The sequence below is a fragment of the Hemicordylus capensis genome, chromosome 4, assembly GCF_027244095.1.
Source record: "Hemicordylus capensis ecotype Gifberg chromosome 4, rHemCap1.1.pri, whole genome shotgun sequence".
Taxonomy (NCBI): Eukaryota; Metazoa; Chordata; class Lepidosauria; order Squamata; family Cordylidae; genus Hemicordylus; species Hemicordylus capensis.
In genome coordinates, this window is record NC_069660.1 from 281,171,534 (window position 1) to 281,188,431 (window position 16,898).

The 16,898-nt window shown below is 42.7% G+C and overlaps 1 protein-coding gene across 8 annotated transcripts in view; it reads right to left on the bottom strand.

The window, feature by feature from the left end:
* RUNX1T1 (RUNX1 partner transcriptional co-repressor 1) overlaps positions 1-16,898 on the bottom strand; it is a 207,671-nt gene that overhangs the window by 167,576 nt on the left and 23,197 nt on the right. For 4 of the 8 annotated variants that reach the window (XM_053250986.1, XM_053250980.1, XM_053250983.1 and 1 more), the window contains exon 2: positions 11,428-11,600. The exons of 2 other annotated variants lie outside the window; for them this stretch is intronic. In XM_053250986.1, coding sequence (XP_053106961.1) covers positions 11,428-11,515 — 88 coding nt within the window. In that variant the 5' untranslated portion in view covers positions 11,516-11,600. Of the gene's footprint in view, positions 1-11,427; positions 11,601-12,460; positions 12,567-16,898 lie in introns of all 8 variants that reach the window. 2 more of the 8 variants (XM_053250981.1, XM_053250982.1) reach the window with 1 other exon arrangement.

Sequence of the window (16,898 nt, forward strand, 5' to 3'; positions counted from 1 at the left end):
TGTAAATACAGTATATTGGTTCTCTTTTAACTCACTCTGAAATGACTATGGCAAGTTCATGTGTTGCTATCTTGGATAACAGATACGAAAATTAAACCAGGTGGTGGTGATAGTGGTGGTGGGATTTGGACTTCTCCATTTCTTTTTAAGTATTCCAAACTGAATTCTTCTCTTCCTCTTTTTCTGTTTTATGTTATACATATATGACTTTATCTGATTTTGCTTGTACTTCTGAAGCTGGACTCCTGCCCAAAATAAGCTCAGACAGGAAGCTGAGTAGAATGGTCACCTCTCTTAATTGTTCCAAATCAACCCAAGACAGAGAAATTTATTCTTTGTTGGCCAGCAATCAGTTGTGTACAAGACTCCTAGTTTTCTGTACATTCCTGTAGCACTTTGATCAAAGCAACGCCCCTAATATGCTGTTGAATTTTTAAAGCTAAGCCATTCTCAAAATGGTCAGTGTCTCAGTGGGAAACTACCTAGGCTCTGAGCTTCCTAAAGGAAAAGTGGGATGTACATCAAAACAAATGCCACACCAAAGGCCTGCACATATGGCCTAGTTTGGTTTGGCACTACGGGAAGAAGCCTTAGTCTTGGACACGTCATCCCACCCATTCTCTGTTACAATTCATATTCATACTACTCCTTCCATACTTTGCTATCACATCTGAACCAGGCAAAGTTGCTCATAGAAAAAAACATGGCTTGCACAAACCAGTTTGCCTAGTTTGCATGTAAAGATAAACCATGGCTTGTCATGAAAAAAGAAGTCAGGAGGGGCAGAATGGGAGAAGTAAGAGCAAAAGCTCAAGCCCAATGCCATAACTTATTTTGATGTTACGTATGAACTGTCTATGCTTTTTCACCCACACAGCGACAAATGTAATGTGAATGTAACTTGTGAGTGTTAGGTCAGAGATATAACCTTCTTCATATATTAGCACCCTTTGGAGGGCCAACACATGAGGGAAATAGATGGGAGTAGGTAGCTGTGCCCCCTCCCCATACTGATGGGTTCTGTGCTCAAGGTAAAACCGGCCTTGTATATAAATAAAAAAGGTGTGTGATATGCCGATTCACAGGGGGTTCCTGGGGTTGTAGTACTTTCTGCTGTAACCCTGGAAAAGACTACAATGCCCAAGACAGACTTCCAAGGGGAAGAAGTTCTTGGAAAAGCTTCTGAACGTTGTTTTTTAAAGGACATAATGGAATAAAGGACATAATTCTTGCATTTGGATTTTTTTAAAAAACAAGTCAGCCTGTCTCCTGTCCATGACCGGTAAGTACCTACAGGAGTCAGAGGAAGGGCCAAGTCTTCAGCCACAAATCAAAGCTGGTTTGAACTGGGCTGAGCCAATGCAGGACTGCCCTGAATCAAAGCAGGGCTGCTTCACAAAGTCCTAGTGCAAAAAAAAGGGGGGGGGACTTCTATAGAAGTTATATTAGTATAGCAACAAAGATAATGATTTCACCAGAGACTGCACTTGTGAATGGAGCACACACCACCCCTATCTGTATATATTTGGTCTTAGAAATTCCAAAATCTACTGCTACCCATTGCACTTTATGCTATGTGGGCCCACTGTTTACATGAGTAAGTGTGAGAGAGAGTTATCCAACATTAGCCTATAATGGAGCTATTCACCCATTATAGAAAATCAGGCTAGCCTCCGCTAGCCCAATTTTCTACGACTGTGAGAACCAGCGGGCTCGGCTGCAAGCCCGGTAGTTCTTGAGTGGGTAACCCGCTCAAGTAGCCCGCCCCTTAAACCGGGCTTGCGGAGTGAGCGCTCTGCAAACCCGTTTTTAAAAAAACAACGTGAATGGCCACAGCACAGCTCCATGCCGCGGTTACTCACGAGCTGACCCCCGGCGGGAGGCTGAAAAGCAACTTCCCAGCTCAGGGGTCTCCCCAGTATGCCCTGCATGCTTGCACAGGGCATACTGGAGCTTCCAGGGGCCGTGCATCCCCCAAACTTCCTAGCCCCCGCCAGCTCCATCACAGAGACAGCAATCGTGTGGGCAGCCAATCCGGACACCCAGGGCTCCCACCCTGCTCGTGTGCGGGGAGAGCGGGTTTAGCCTGCTCAGCTTCCCAAACCGGGTCTCACTGATCGTGAGACCCGGCTCAATGTTTTGAACCTGGGTACAGTACAAATACCATTGAGTAGCCCAGATTTGTAGGGAGAGTGATAGAAAAGCTAAAGTTAACCCCTGCTGATTAAGCAAAGAGGCACTTTTAAAAGTGGTGATTCCCTTGTATTCAGCCAAGGGAGAGCAACTGTTCCCATCAAACCCAAGCACAGCACCCTGCTAGTCGCTGCTGCTGGTGTCTACTTCGCATTCTTTTTAGATTCTGAGCCCGTTAGGGACAAGGAAGAAGCTTTATTTATTTTTCTATATCGCAGAAAAAGAATAGTGATTTTCCACTAGGAGACCTTTTGCTGAAAAGATATATAAATATTCAGAATTGTCCTTCTAAAGCTCAGAATGAGCTGAGACTTGCAAAAGATGCAAAGAGCAACAAAAAGGGCTTTTCCAGGAATATATGTAGGAAGAGGAAATACCAGCAAGGAAACTTACTCAGTAAGCAATGTCAAATGTTAACAGTTTACAGAATGTGAAACCTTGCAGCTCTTACGCTGTTTCAATTTTCTTCCAAAAGGGAATCAGGGGCAACCTCACACAAGCAGCATGAATGGTAAAGCCAGAATTGCATTTCAAGGTTAGTAAGGCTGGTATTATATCAGGCAGCAGCGATATAGGAAGATGCTGAAGGCATCATCTCATACATTGCGGGAGGAGGCAATGGTAAACCCCTCCTGTATTCTACCAAAGAAAACCACAGGGCTCTGTGGGCGCCAGGAGTCAAAAAAGACTTGACGGCACACTTTACCTTTACCTTTAATGAGTTGATTGGGAAATACCCATCTACCTTAAACCAGTTCAGTTCTTCAGAGCTGGATGACCTGCATCCTAACTTGCTATACTCCAAGAACTTGATATAGTCTCAGAACCTCCATATATCATCTTTGAGAAATCCTGCAGTAAGGATAAGATGGCACAAGTTGGGCCAATTGTATCCTAATCTTCAGAAAGGGATGTGGTGGTGGAGCAGGGGTGAGAGTATCCAGGAAACTACAGTCCAATTTCAATACCAGGAAAGATACTAGAACACATTATAAAGCAATCCGTTTTTAAGCATCTCAATAACAATGCAGTGATTAGTAGAAGCCAGCCCAGAATTGTTGAGAATAAATCCTTCCAGACTAGTCTTATCTCTTTTTTTATTGTTTGAATTAGTAGCCTAGTAGATTGTGGGAATGCTGTGAATGTAATTTATCTCAATTTCAGCAAAGCACAATATTACAAAGCTCCTCGTGCTATTCTGATTAGCAAACTAGGCAAATCTGAATTAGATGACAACTTCAAGTGAACTCACAACCACATGGAATACCATACCTCCCCTACCATACAAATGACCAGCCTGCATGGCTCACTTACAACTAGGGTGAGGCCAGAATTGAGTGAAGGCATAGCTGCTGGTACCAAAACACCTGTGAGTTGTTTTGCACCCCTCCAAGTTATTATCATGAGCCGCACCTGCCTCAGAGTAACATCCAAAATGGTATTGACAGAAAGGGCAACTAACAGGGCTAGATTAAAACATGCTGGCACCCTAAATTATGGTGATCTTAAAAGGCCCCATAACATTATAAAATGACTCAGAAGTCCCACGCCGGTGCCTCACTTACACACCCCTTGCCGCACTGTTCATAGTTACACTAGTGTTAGTCTGAAGAAGCAGACACTGATGCTTGGTGTTGATCTAAACCAGGGCTGCTTTAACTTTGGCCCTCCTGCCGATATTTGGCCTACAACCTGGGGTGGAGCCACCACTGGGCCAACGGGGTCAAAGAAACCTGGCTGCCACCAATCAGGGGCCATGAGTGTGGCCCCAGATACACCACCCTGTGTCTGATGTCAGATGCGGGGGCGTTATTTCAGTCCCAAACAGGGTGTGTGGCCCTGTTTGGAGCTGAAATCGGCCCTTGCTCCTGGTCTCGCTGCCAACGCAGTGGGGTCGGTCGATCTCCCTCCCAAATGGGGCCATGCACTGGCAGAACAGCTCCAGCCCACGCTGCCCAATGCAGTATGTGTGGCCATACAGGTATATTTTTGTCTTATCAGAATGGTAATACCTGTTTTAGATTCTTCACCCCGTCTCCTTTATTTTTCAACCAATTCTGTTAAACTTTAAATTTAGTCATTTTTTTGAATTCAGAGACCCTCAAAATGTGAGGCCCTAAGCTGTAGTTTACTTAGCGCGTGCATAAATGCAGCACTGACAACTAAGCAGAAACAAATAAAATTCAACAGAGAAAAATGCACTTAGATTTAAAATACTCAGTTATCAGGCGGAGGAATACCTGATTTTGCAGCAACATATGTGAGAAAGATACTGGTATTGCAGCCATTCACAAGGAGAACATGAGTCACCAGTGTGAAGCTGCTGCAAGAAAGGCTAATATGATTTTTGGCTGCATTAACAGAACCATAGTTTCCAAGACACAAGAATTAAAAGCTCCACTTTATTCCATACTAGACAGACCTCATCTGGAATATTGTGTTCCATTTTGGGTGCCACACTTTAAGGATATAGACATATTGGAAAAGGTACAGAGGAAGGAAAGAGAGAGGATCAGGGAACTCAAAACACAAGCCTAGGAGGAACTGGGAAAGTTTAGCCCAGAGACAACAAGACTGAAGGAGTACAAGATCTCACTCTTCAAATGCCTGAAGGGCTATCACACAGAATGGAGAAAAGTCTTCTCTGCTGCCTCAAAGGGTAGGACTAAATCTAACAAGTGACAGTAGGGTGGATTTCAGCTGAACATTAGGAGAAACTTCTTAAAAATACAAGCAGTTCCACAATTACCTGGAGAAGGGGCTTGCTTTTGCTAGATGTATTCAGGCAGAGGCTGGACAGCTGGCTTCTGGGGATACTCTAGATTAGATAGGAGTTTCCTGCCTCAAGCAGGGAGTTAGATTAGATGGCCTACAAGAAGGTTGTGCACACAACCAAAGCTTATCCAGCCAGAGGGGCGGTGGTGGGGAGGCAGGACCTGTCCTGCCTTACCCCACACCACGAGCACTGCTCCTGGGCTTCCCAGCACCCCAAGCCCACACAACCAGTGCATGATGGCTCTGGGAGTGAGGGGGCCGGAGGAAAGCAGACTGCAGTCTCCTGCATCCCAGAATGTGCATCCCCCTGTGCGAGGGGAACATAAGAACAGCCCAGCTGGATCAGGTCCAAGGTCTATCTAGTCCAGCATCCTGTTTCACACAGTGACTCATCAGATGCCTAAGGGAAGTCCACAGGCAAGAGGCAAGCGGCAAGGGCATGCCTCCTCTCTTGCTGCAGAGCAGTGCATTGGGGCATTTCTCCACCACCAGGTGCTCTTGCCGCCCCATCAGACAGCCCAAGCAGCCACATGACCAGGGACTGGGGTGGAAGTTACCTTTCTACCTCAGTAAAAGTCAGAGTTTTGTTCAAAAAACAAACAAACTTGGACTACCAGCACTGCATACAAGCAGACCTAACTGGGTTGGGCTGTGCAAGCCTGGGTAGGCGCCTCAGTTTCTTCTCCAACTCTATGGTGATATGTTGGCGACACCTACATAACCCAGGGAGCAAGATGCTGATTGACCAGGGTTCTTGCTCCGGGGGTAACTCCCCATTCACATGAACATCGAACATGCGGCCACCAGAAGCCAGGACAGCAGGTACATCAATATCATAGGTTATGCTGTAGCTTTCATGGTCCCTCCCTGTATTTATCTAGCATATTTTTATACTGCCTGATATGTACATCTCTAGGCAGTGTACAAAATTTAACACAATCTAAAACAGAGTAAAATTTCACAAAATGAAGCAAAAGCCACCTCATAAGATAAAAACAAATTCAACAGTTTAAAGTTATATTGAAAATTATAATATTATATTGAATATAATGAAAATTATATTTTCCTTGAATATGGGAAGGATTTCATGAGAAGAAGGATAAAGACAGTTGTGCAGCTAAGCAAAGATATAAAAGACTGCTACTCAAGTTGTTATTCCTGAAACAGTAAAGGGGGGGGGGAACCTGTCTAGCAGAAATAGAGGCAAAGCAGGCTTAAAGAGAAGAAAGCTAGGAACATGCATAAATCCTCATGAAAGTATGAGGACCATTTTGGCTTTAAAATCTCAAGAACACAGAGGCAGCTCCCCCATGAGACTAGGTAAGATGATGGTCTCAGGAAGCAAATGCAACATTGAGCAGCAGATACAAGTTTCCTGTCCCACCCTCAGCTGAGGGGGTCACCTACCTGCTTCCACAGCCCCCACCTCATCTCTGCTGCTGCCCCCGTGCTCCCCATGCTGGCTCTGCCCTCACCTTGTCAGCCTCACCCATTGAGCCCGAGGCCAGTGCTGATGACATGCCAATTCCCCCTCATCATCAGGGGACATACTACTCTGCCCTTGTCCTGGGGTCAGCACACACCACTAACTTCATGCATCAGGGAAGAGGCACTGCATCTAATTTCACTAGCCCATCTCTTGCTGCAGCCACGCTCTCAGCACCAAAAACAGACAAGCTTGGTGTGGAAAGGGAGAGCACAGCTGCAGCAAGAGATAGGGGTCAGCAAAACTGGAGGAAGCCAAGCTACCTGGATACATGAAACTGCAGTGCACGTCAGCCCCCGAACAAGAACAGAGCTGTGATGTGGCTACCTTACGTCGCTTTTTAGAATGGGAGTCCTTTTGGGACAGGGAGCCAATCTTCTTTATTAGTTTTCTATGTACACCACTGAGCACTTTTGTTGAAAAGCAGTATATAAATATTTATAGTCACAGGCATGTGTCCAAAAGGTGAGGGGGAATGGGGCAGTGTCAACACTACCCGTTGGCGAAGCACAAAGGGTTCAAGGAAAGAGTGATGCATCACCTCATCAGCACTGAGCTCACCAGGGGGGGGAGGGGGGGCGCAAGGCAGGACATGGAATCTTGCCTTGCATCACAAGAGGCACTGCATTGGTATACTACCAAGTTCACACATCCCACACAAGCATATTACTACTTATGGGCTACAAACAAGTGTGTGATGGGATAAAGGATTTGAATGAACCAAACTCTAGCATCCCTTTGGAACAGAGATAGGCAACCTTGGCTCTCCAGCTGTTTAACTACAGCCCCCATCATCCTCAGCTGCAATTTATTTTGGCTGGGTTGATGGGAGCTGTAGTTCAACAACAGTTGGAGAGCAAAGGTCACTATGCCTACTCCTGTTTTAGAGACTCACCAAAGTCTATGCTTGAGCATCTTTCAAAAGCACTGCAAAGCTTCTTTAAAAAACAATTTGGGCTAGCTTTTAGAGGAATGATTTAAATTTGTTTATTCAACACATTTCTATACCACAGTCTCAAGGCGGTCTACAATAAATTAAAATATCGATACACTTGAAAATCAGCAGACAAAACCGACAAAACCGATAAACTGAGACCTTGGGTTAGGGCGGTATAAAAATGTGCTAAATAAATAAATAAATAAAATTAAAATTTAAAATCAGGTTTAAAATTCAATTAAAAGCAAGACTGAACAGGTGTATCTTCAATTCTCGATGGGTCTTCAAATGGGAAGACAACTCCTTGTGGGGATTTTTTGGCATCTTGTTTTATTTTATTACATTCTAATGGGAGGTTTTCCATTTGTTACTCCTTCAGGATGGAAAGGCTTTACAATAGGTTTTTTGGGAGGAGCAAATGTTGTTTGCTCTGTTTCCTCTACATTGAGGGGATGAACCCCAACTCTAAACAAAAGTAGGGTGAGATCACCATTGATTGGTGAATATAATTAATTCTCAAACCAGCAACTATACCTTCTTTTTAATGAAAAAGGCATTTTATAGAGCAAACTCAAGATCTCTTCTCGAATGGGTTGTAGATTGGAACTTCACGTTACAAAGACCATGAGGCGGCTGCTAAAGGAGGCATCCCTTGTTCAATTTTTGCCACTTGGAGATATCGTGACATCCCTGCCAGCATCAGCCAATAATGTAATGCAGACCCAGAGAAATATACATCATAACGATATCTCCATATGGGACAACTTAGAGCTTAATGTTGCAGAGAAGGCAAACTGACAATACATCACTGTCTTCAGCCCTATATTCTTTGCTATGTGTATTTTTGTCATTGGTGTAATGCAAACAAGTACCACTGGTTCTAGGTTTGTGGGATTTTGCTTACTGATGCCTTCTCCCCCCACCCCATCAAGGCATAGTCTAGTTCAGGAGTTCCCACATTTGGGTCCCCAGATTTTAATGGACTACAACTCCCATCATCCCCAGCCCCAATGGCCTTGGGACTAGGGATGACTGGAGCTGGAGTCCAACAGCTTCTGTGGATCCAAGGTTGGGATCCCCCAGCTCTAGCTCAAAAAAAAGAAGTGACTGTCTTATGCAGAGCTAGTGTGGGGAATTGGCTGCGAGCCAGAACGTTCCAGGTTCAAATTTCACCTCTGCCACGAATTTCCTTTCTAGTCTTAGGCAGCCATGTTCTCAAAACTCAGCCTAACCTACAATAAGATGATGAGAATATCAAAGTTGTTAGAGGAATTACTGAGGAAGTTCCTATGTACAATCCAAGGATTGTAACCTTCCCAAACCTTCTTCCCCAAACTGCAGTGTGCCATTAACCCTATTCAGACTTTATGTTGTCCGTGCATACAAGTCTCTGTACACATATACATGTTTTTCTGTGAATTATTTGGGTTCGCTTTAGAAGTAAGTCTGGGTACAGTCCCCCTCAAACACATGCTACAGCTTGGAAGTGTGCCACTGTATATGTGTGGAACATAAAATATGCATAACTGTATGTGTGCACACTATACACAGAATGTATGTGTGTTGAAGATAATGACTGGATTGGGCTCATGTGGAAGGGTTCTGTGTTTTCGCATTAGCAGACCTAAAAGTCCTTCTCCTTTCCAACACTAGAGAGCCATAAACAGAGCTACTTGTGACTATGAGCCACAGCAGTAGTTGAGTCGGTGTTGAGTCACCCAGCTAGTTTCATGGCTGAATGGGGATTTGAACTCGGGTCTCCCCGGTCCTAGTCCAGCACTCTAACCACTACACCACGCTGGCTCTCATTATGGGAGTTGTAGTACAAACAGCTGGGGGGTGTGTGTCTGAAGATGAACAAACCTGCTCTAGAGCAAGGCTGCACGACTTCAGCCCTCCAGCTGCTTTAGACTACATTCCCCACAGCAGCTAATAGTCAGGGATAATGGGAGTTGTAGTTCAACACCTGCGGGAGGACCAAAGTTGTGCAACCCTGCTCTAGAGTTACAGGGTACAGACATTGCCCGCCCACCCCCAGTCAGTAATTTCCACAGGAAAGGATACAATGTTTTGATGTTGCTTCCTCTCCCTGTGCATTCTAGGGCAACTGTTAGGGGGAAGGGCAGCATTTGAAAAGGCAATTGCTGTGGCTGCCCAAAAGGCAGCGAATTTCCAGTCAGCAGATAGAAGGGAATGGACCCCCACTGATGCATTTCAGTAAGCCCCCCACTGTTACAGTCCAAAACAATACATTATCACATTGTATCATTTTATCAGTCCCCCCACAACTGCTCCAGTGGATCATATCCAATGTAAAGTTGTCCACTAAGATGTGTATTGCGTCATTTCCATTTATTGGCCCAGTGTGACACACATACTATCAATATGTGAAATCAATAGTACCAAAAGGTGTTCAACATTGAGAAAATTGCGGGGTGTTTTTTCGTTTGTTTTACAGCAAATCTGATTGAGTCCTAAAATGCAAAGCTTGAACCAGATAGGAAAAGGTGACAATTCCCAAGTCTTTGGAGAGCCGGGGCGGGGCGGGGGGGGGGGGAGAAGAAAAAGGTCTAAATAGTTGCTAGAGAAGGTTCTAGAATTCTTGACTACCTTCTCCAATTACTTTGGACATATCTTGATTAGACAAAAAGGTGGTGTATGAACCTGCAAAATCAGAGGCCAGTTTTCAGGGTCCTGCTTAGACAAAACATCTATAGGAATTTCAAGTGAAGGGAAAATGTCAATAAGATGGTGAAAATGTCAAGGAGGATTAATAAGAGTTGCTCCCATACAGAATAGACTCACAAAGGGAGGGATGCACAAAAAATGACTCACTCTCTTGTCTGAGCAAATAAAGAGCTGATAGCTTGAAGAGACCAGAATGGCAGAAAATAGCTAGTTTTTCATGGATTGCCTGCTACATCTTTGAATCTATCATGTCCTTCATATGTAAGTGATATGCCTTATTTGTGTACATATACATATAGATCAAAATAAAGGTTCAACACACAAAGCTTCAACAAATATTCAGTAATTCAAACAAAGTCACATTTGCAATCATGTCAGGAACATTCCCTCGCTGCCGTAATAGTTCCAATGGTAAAATGAATAGGGCTTTAAAAGCACTTTGCCTACCACCCTTAAACCACTTAATCTGGGATGGTTCCATTGGCCATATTTCTGAGTAAGTGGTTTAAGACATGAAGCATTAAAGAGCTAGATGTACACACCTCAAAGCATGTAGTCCATGTGTGATGGGAGTGGTCTGTCCCACCTCTGGATTCACTTTGTGTCCACATAATAAATGCAATATTGGTAAAGGGGTCTATAAGCGCAGTCAATTCGTAACCCCTCAATAGTGATCTCACAAAATTGGGAAGACACATTAAGGCTAAGAATACTGAAATGTATGCATGTAGATACCATTTCAATAAAGCAGGGCAACAAGGCAGCTGTGGAAGTGGAACACATGTACCCAAGGACAGAACAGGAATGTATGTGTTATAATTTGCCCTTCATTCGGTCCCTGGTCTCAGAGAGATCCAAAGTACTAGGACCCCTGGAAGGGCTTTCTCTGTTGCTGCCCCCTCAAGATTCGGTCTGCCTCCTCCCTTTCAGCCTTTAAGTCCTTATTGAAGGCATTTCTTTTCCGCCAGGTATTTGCCCTTTAAGTTTTGTTTTGTTTAATCATCTTGGATGCTGTTCTTGCCTTGTACTCTGCCCCGAGTCTGTGGATTGGGCGGTATATTAAATCTGTTAATAAAACAAATAAATAAATTCTCTCCCCACTCTTCAATTAGACTTTTCATGCTTTGAGGAAAGTGGGCATTTCTTTTTATGCACAGGTTCTTCATGCATACCATCCAATATCTGGCAGTCCTACAAAGGTAGTTTCCAAATAATTCAGAAGAGGTGCGGGAATACATGCAATAACAAGGAGATTATTTAACAAGCATAGTTAAAGAAGGATAAAGGCACAATAAATCAAATCTTTTCTCAACAACAAAAGTATGTTAATTACAAATCTGTTCCTTACCTTGGCAAAATTCAAAGTTCCCTTTTTTCCGGCAGTCACCTATTACTAAACTCAGTGCTCTCCAAGTGTTTCTTTTGACAGATATCATTCTCCACCAATCGTCCTGCTAATTTCCTCTCTCCTTTTCTGACTGGGACAGATATTATGTTCACCAGCCCAGAGATCAATCTTTTCTATTGACAACAACAAAAAGGAAAAAAAACAAAAACGCACATATCACAGCCAGTTTGAAGCACCAAGTCCCTCTATTTACATAATAGTAGGTCCTTTAAAAAAGAAGAAGAAGAAGTAACAATAACTATCATCCTAAAAACAATACTTTATTATTTAACATAACACTACAGGAAAAAACAAAAAACAAACCTGACATACATTGTGTTTAAGAGTGCGTTTTATGGATTGTAAACAACTCAGAAATGAAGTTTTTAACGAGGTCAGTTGTAGAGCTCTTACCAACTCACATGAGATGAGCCTGGAAACAAAAACCACTAGAAGCAGCATACCTGCTCTTGGGCTAACATATTCCCATCAGCTTCTGGGGAATTCATCTATTTAAGTGCAATAAGTCATTTGGGTACCCCTGTACAAGTATCCCAGCAGCTCCACAGACTTGATTCTTTACAAAAAGCTGAACTACTAAAATTCCATTGATTTGGAAATGGTTTTGTTAATATAGCCCAGGGTTTCTCAATGTGTGGGTCCCCAGACGTTATTGGACTTCAACTCCCATAATCCCCAGCCCCAGTGGCCTTTGGTTGGGAATTATGGAAGTTGAAGTCCAATCACATCTGGGGACCCAAACGTTGAGAATCCCTACCATAGCCCAATAATTCCAAGTTGTGAGGCAGGGCACACCAACATGGCATGAGAAAGAAAGAACCCACCCACAGATGAGGCTGACCATTACATAGTCCCCAGCACTGGAGTTGGCTCTTGCCAATCTGTGTCTACTAGGAGAGGGAATTCTGCTGGGTCTCTGCATTAGACCTATCTTGGATTATTCAATCACTCAATACATAGAGGAATTACCCACCTCCAGAGAGGTTTTCCACAGCATCTCTGCACAAGGCTTGCCATCTTCCAGTCAGAAAGCAGATAAACATGGAATGGTCTCCTCTGGGGGTGTGCAATTCTAAAGGCTAAAGCAAAAGTAAAGTTGAAGTTTTGCCATCAAGTCAGTGTCGACTCCTGGCGACCACAGAGCCATGTGGTTTTCTTTGGTAGAAGACAGGAGGGGGTTACCATTGCCATCTCCCATGCAGTATGAGATGATGCCTTTCAGCATCTTCCTATACCACTGCTGCCTGATATAGATGTTTCAAACCAGAAACCTCTTGCTCCCTAGGCAAGTTACCTCCCTGCTGTACCTTTAGGTGGCAAAGGATAAAGTACACATTACATTACGCTTCTAATTATTTTATTTTTATTTGTTTATTTTACATTTATATCCTGTTTTTCCTTGAAGGAGCCCAGAGAGGTATACACGGTTATGTTTATCCTCCCAACAATACTCTGAGATAGGTCAGGCTGAGAGATAAGTGACTGACCCAGAATCACACAATGAGTTTCATGGCTGAATAGGGATTTGAACTCAGGTCTCCCCAGTCCTAGTCCAACACTACCCACTACACCACACTGACTAAAAGGTTTAAAACTGGAAATGTTTCTTTTATGACCCCACTAAAAGCTGCAGAGGCTTGATTCAGATAATAAGGCCTCTGGTGCATAGGGAAGCCTTCAGACAAGGCCTATGACACAAAGGGAGAAAACACTTGTTCTCTCTGAGAAAAATCCCCTTGTCCAAAGCAGCTGTTTGCCAATAGAGCAGATTTCTGCTGCAAATTGCCACTTTGCATGCAAACAGTGGTTTCAGGGGAAACAGATCGGGGAAAGTATTAACCCCCTCAATGCTCACCATGCTTTTGTGCTGAATCACCTGTTAGGAATGGGCAGAACTGTCTTGGGGCTTAAAAAAAAGACCACTTGTGGTCCACTACTTATTTCAAGTCCGCCTGTTAATTATTTGTTCAAAGTAATGTGTAGTTTGACCCTCCAAAAGCTTTTTCAGTCATAAAGTACAGCATTTCCCCAATTTCAATTCATTTTAAAAACATGTATCACTCCTTTCAGGACTTTTCTGAACCCAGTTTTAAATCTGTTCCATATAAGGCAACAGTATTTTGGACTACAGATGATTTAAAAATTCACTTTAATGCAAGGAACAGCAGACAACATCCCAATTAACCAAGCCCTTGTGCTCCAATAGATGTGCTGGTGCTGTAGAAAAGTTCCAGAGTAACGCAGTACTGATGAATTCTGACAGCCTCTCCTTCCCCCAGAAGCCCTCTATGTCACCGGAAAACAGATCCCCTGCAGGCTGTAGAAGGGGAAGTGGTTGAAACTCACCCCGATAGGAATGCCAGTGCTGAGTTACAGTTGATCCCACCTGCACCATAGACACATCTCACGGGACACCAGTACTTTGTTATAACAGGCATTTCTGGCCTTTACCATATTGTGTTCACTAGCATTACAGAACTATCACACAGATTCTTCTGTATTGCAAAATCTGAAGTTGTCTATGAGGATTTCAGAATTTACTTCCCCATCATTACAAGCCTTTACAGTTATTTAGCAGGATTGTTTGTATAGTCTGGTGCCAAATGCATTTAAACACTGCAAATTCATATTTGGCCAGCTTTCTCAACCTATTACACTTCTCAAAAATTGGTTGCAAGCATGAGGTTCCCAAGATTAAGCACATGCAATTGTATGCATGATTAAAATTTGCACCTATGCACACTATTCACAAACAATTCTCAGTGTGTGCATGTATCTAGCAATTGCTGCATGCACTTGAAAAATCTAGCCCAAATAAATCCCTCCAAGTACCATTGTACTGTTGTGCCAAATGAATGAGATCACTTGATCAGTCATATACGGACAATAGAAAAAAGAATAAAAACTAGCTGATGTGGCACAGAGCATCTGCGCCCCTAGTTCTCCGTCTCTCCTCCCCATCTTCATTCCACCTCCCCCTTCAGCCCCAGTCTGTTTTCCCCCACCCAGTCTGCTTGCCTTCACTGGCTGGCCTGGCCGGCACTTTCCCTCACTGCCCGCTGGCGGTGAATTCCCTCGCCAGCTGGCCTGGTCGGTGCTTTCTAGTCCTCCCCTGCTGCCGTTTCCTCCCCTGCCCTCCCACACTGCTGCCATCGTTTTTGCCCACCCACACCTTCTCCCACCTTGCTGTTATTTCCCCAGCCTACCGTCTGGATGGCTGCTGCCGCCATTTTCTCCCCCCACCTCGCCCCCATCACTATCTGGCAGCTCTCTGAACTGTTGCAAGAGCTGCCACACATGGGATTAGCCACAGGTATGCCTTAGCGAATTATATACAAAGAAGGTAAGTCTTCAGGGTATAATGAAGAGCCTCCCCATCTCTGACAGCTTTTTAAAAGCCTTTTTTAACTTGACCATTTTAAGTTGGTTTTAAGCTTTTCATTTTCATTTTGATTTGCTTTATGTTGTTGTAAACTGCCAAGAGACAGAAGTTTGGGGCAGTCTACATCTTTGATCGATAGATGGATACATAGATAAATGTACAACTGTAAACTTGCCCAGAGACTTCACAGCAGGGCAGAATAAAGTAATATAATATATCCCAGGCCCAATGTGTTCTTTCATACTCAATTTGTTGGGCAGAAGCAGCAGTTGCCTATTGACTGGCAAAAGGGTTTTTGTTCACTATAAGCAACTGTCCATAACAAGCATGCACTCTGTAAGTGACTACACTAAAGGAGAGAGGCTCCTGCAAGTTTTTGAAGGCAATTCTCTATTGATTGTAATGGAAATGGAACATATAATTGTAAAGACAGCAGGATCAGAGCAAAGATGCATTAGCTGTCAAGCTCACAATTTGGTAAAATGTCCTTTACATTTTTAAAACAGTTTCCAAAACTGCTGTTACTCATCTTGTGGGCACTGTTTTTGCCCAAACAATATGATCAATATCAATTGAATACCTTTTCCAGCTGTGTATTATTTATTACCACTTTTGAACATAAAAAGTTCTCCAAGCAGTTTCGATAGAGAAATGGCGGTGATTTCCTGTCCCTAAAGGGGCTCATTTATTTATTTTCATAGATTTATATTTATACTTGTACTAACATACATACATACATACACACTATTCAAACCTAAAATATCAACTTGTATGATCTGGTAAACCTTCTTATAAACAGAGTCATTTCTAAAAGTTATTTTGTAGAATTGGGAGGCAAATTAGTTTAGGATGCCAGAATCTAATACTTTTGATAATGCTAATTATTTGACCATTTGAGAACCATCTATTTTGCAGAATACTCTTAATTTAAGGATATAAAAATATGTAGGAGACCTCTAACAAGACTATGGTAAATAATACTATATGTACTAAACAGAACAAAGTTTATTTCAAAAGTATATTAATGTGCCATTCTTTAGTGCAAAGACAGAATATAAATGTTTCACAAAATATATTGTGGCGGTGAGGAGAGAGAAATCACATTGCACAAAGAGCTGTGAGATTACTAATAAACTGTAAAGGGAGTGGAATTTGTCCATTTTATAAAATGTATGCAGAGCTGTACTATTGAACAAACATTGTTTAAATATAAAACATTATATACCACAATCACTTGTACAGCAATGATCACTCTGTACTTTGTTCATCTATTATATTCTCTTACCAGGCACATGCACACGTGCACACACACACAACCATTCAACTGAATGCCTTTCTTATGGGCCTCATGTGTATATTTCCTCTAGTCACGAAAATGCCGAATGAAGTATATTTTTTAAGAAGATGCTAGGCTGAAAACTGGTGGCTAGACAAGTGCTAGCTAATATTCAAATACTGCAATACATTATTTTTGTTAGTAAAGAAATACATTACTTTGGGTGCCTAATTTGTTAACTCTTGCAGCAAACAGGGCCATGCACATCTGCTCAAGGGATACACCCCACTTTCAAACAGAATGCTTGAAACAATTTGTATTTCTTTAGAAGAGTGGCATTTAAAAAGCTCATCATGTTGTATAACCATGGAAATAGTGAAAAACATACATTCCCAAACAAATATTACTTTTTCTCAATGGTATGAAGTAATTAAAGCCATATGTGTAAATCTGTGATCCGTGCAGTAGTTCAAGCTGCAGCTAATAGAAAATACATAGAATGAACTCTGCCATATAAAAGATTCCTGTTACAGAAATATAATGTGAAAACCAGATGCAGACAGAAACCCTTAATCACAGATGGGAATGTAATCACTGGCATACTGAATATTTTTGATCAATCTTAACCATATGTGAAATGTATTTATTTTGTACAGAATGCAATAACTTGAGAGTGCCTTCTATTTGAAATCAGTTAACCTCATAGTCAAAGCACTTTTATCTTTTCCCTCCACTCTCTTCCAAGATATTCGG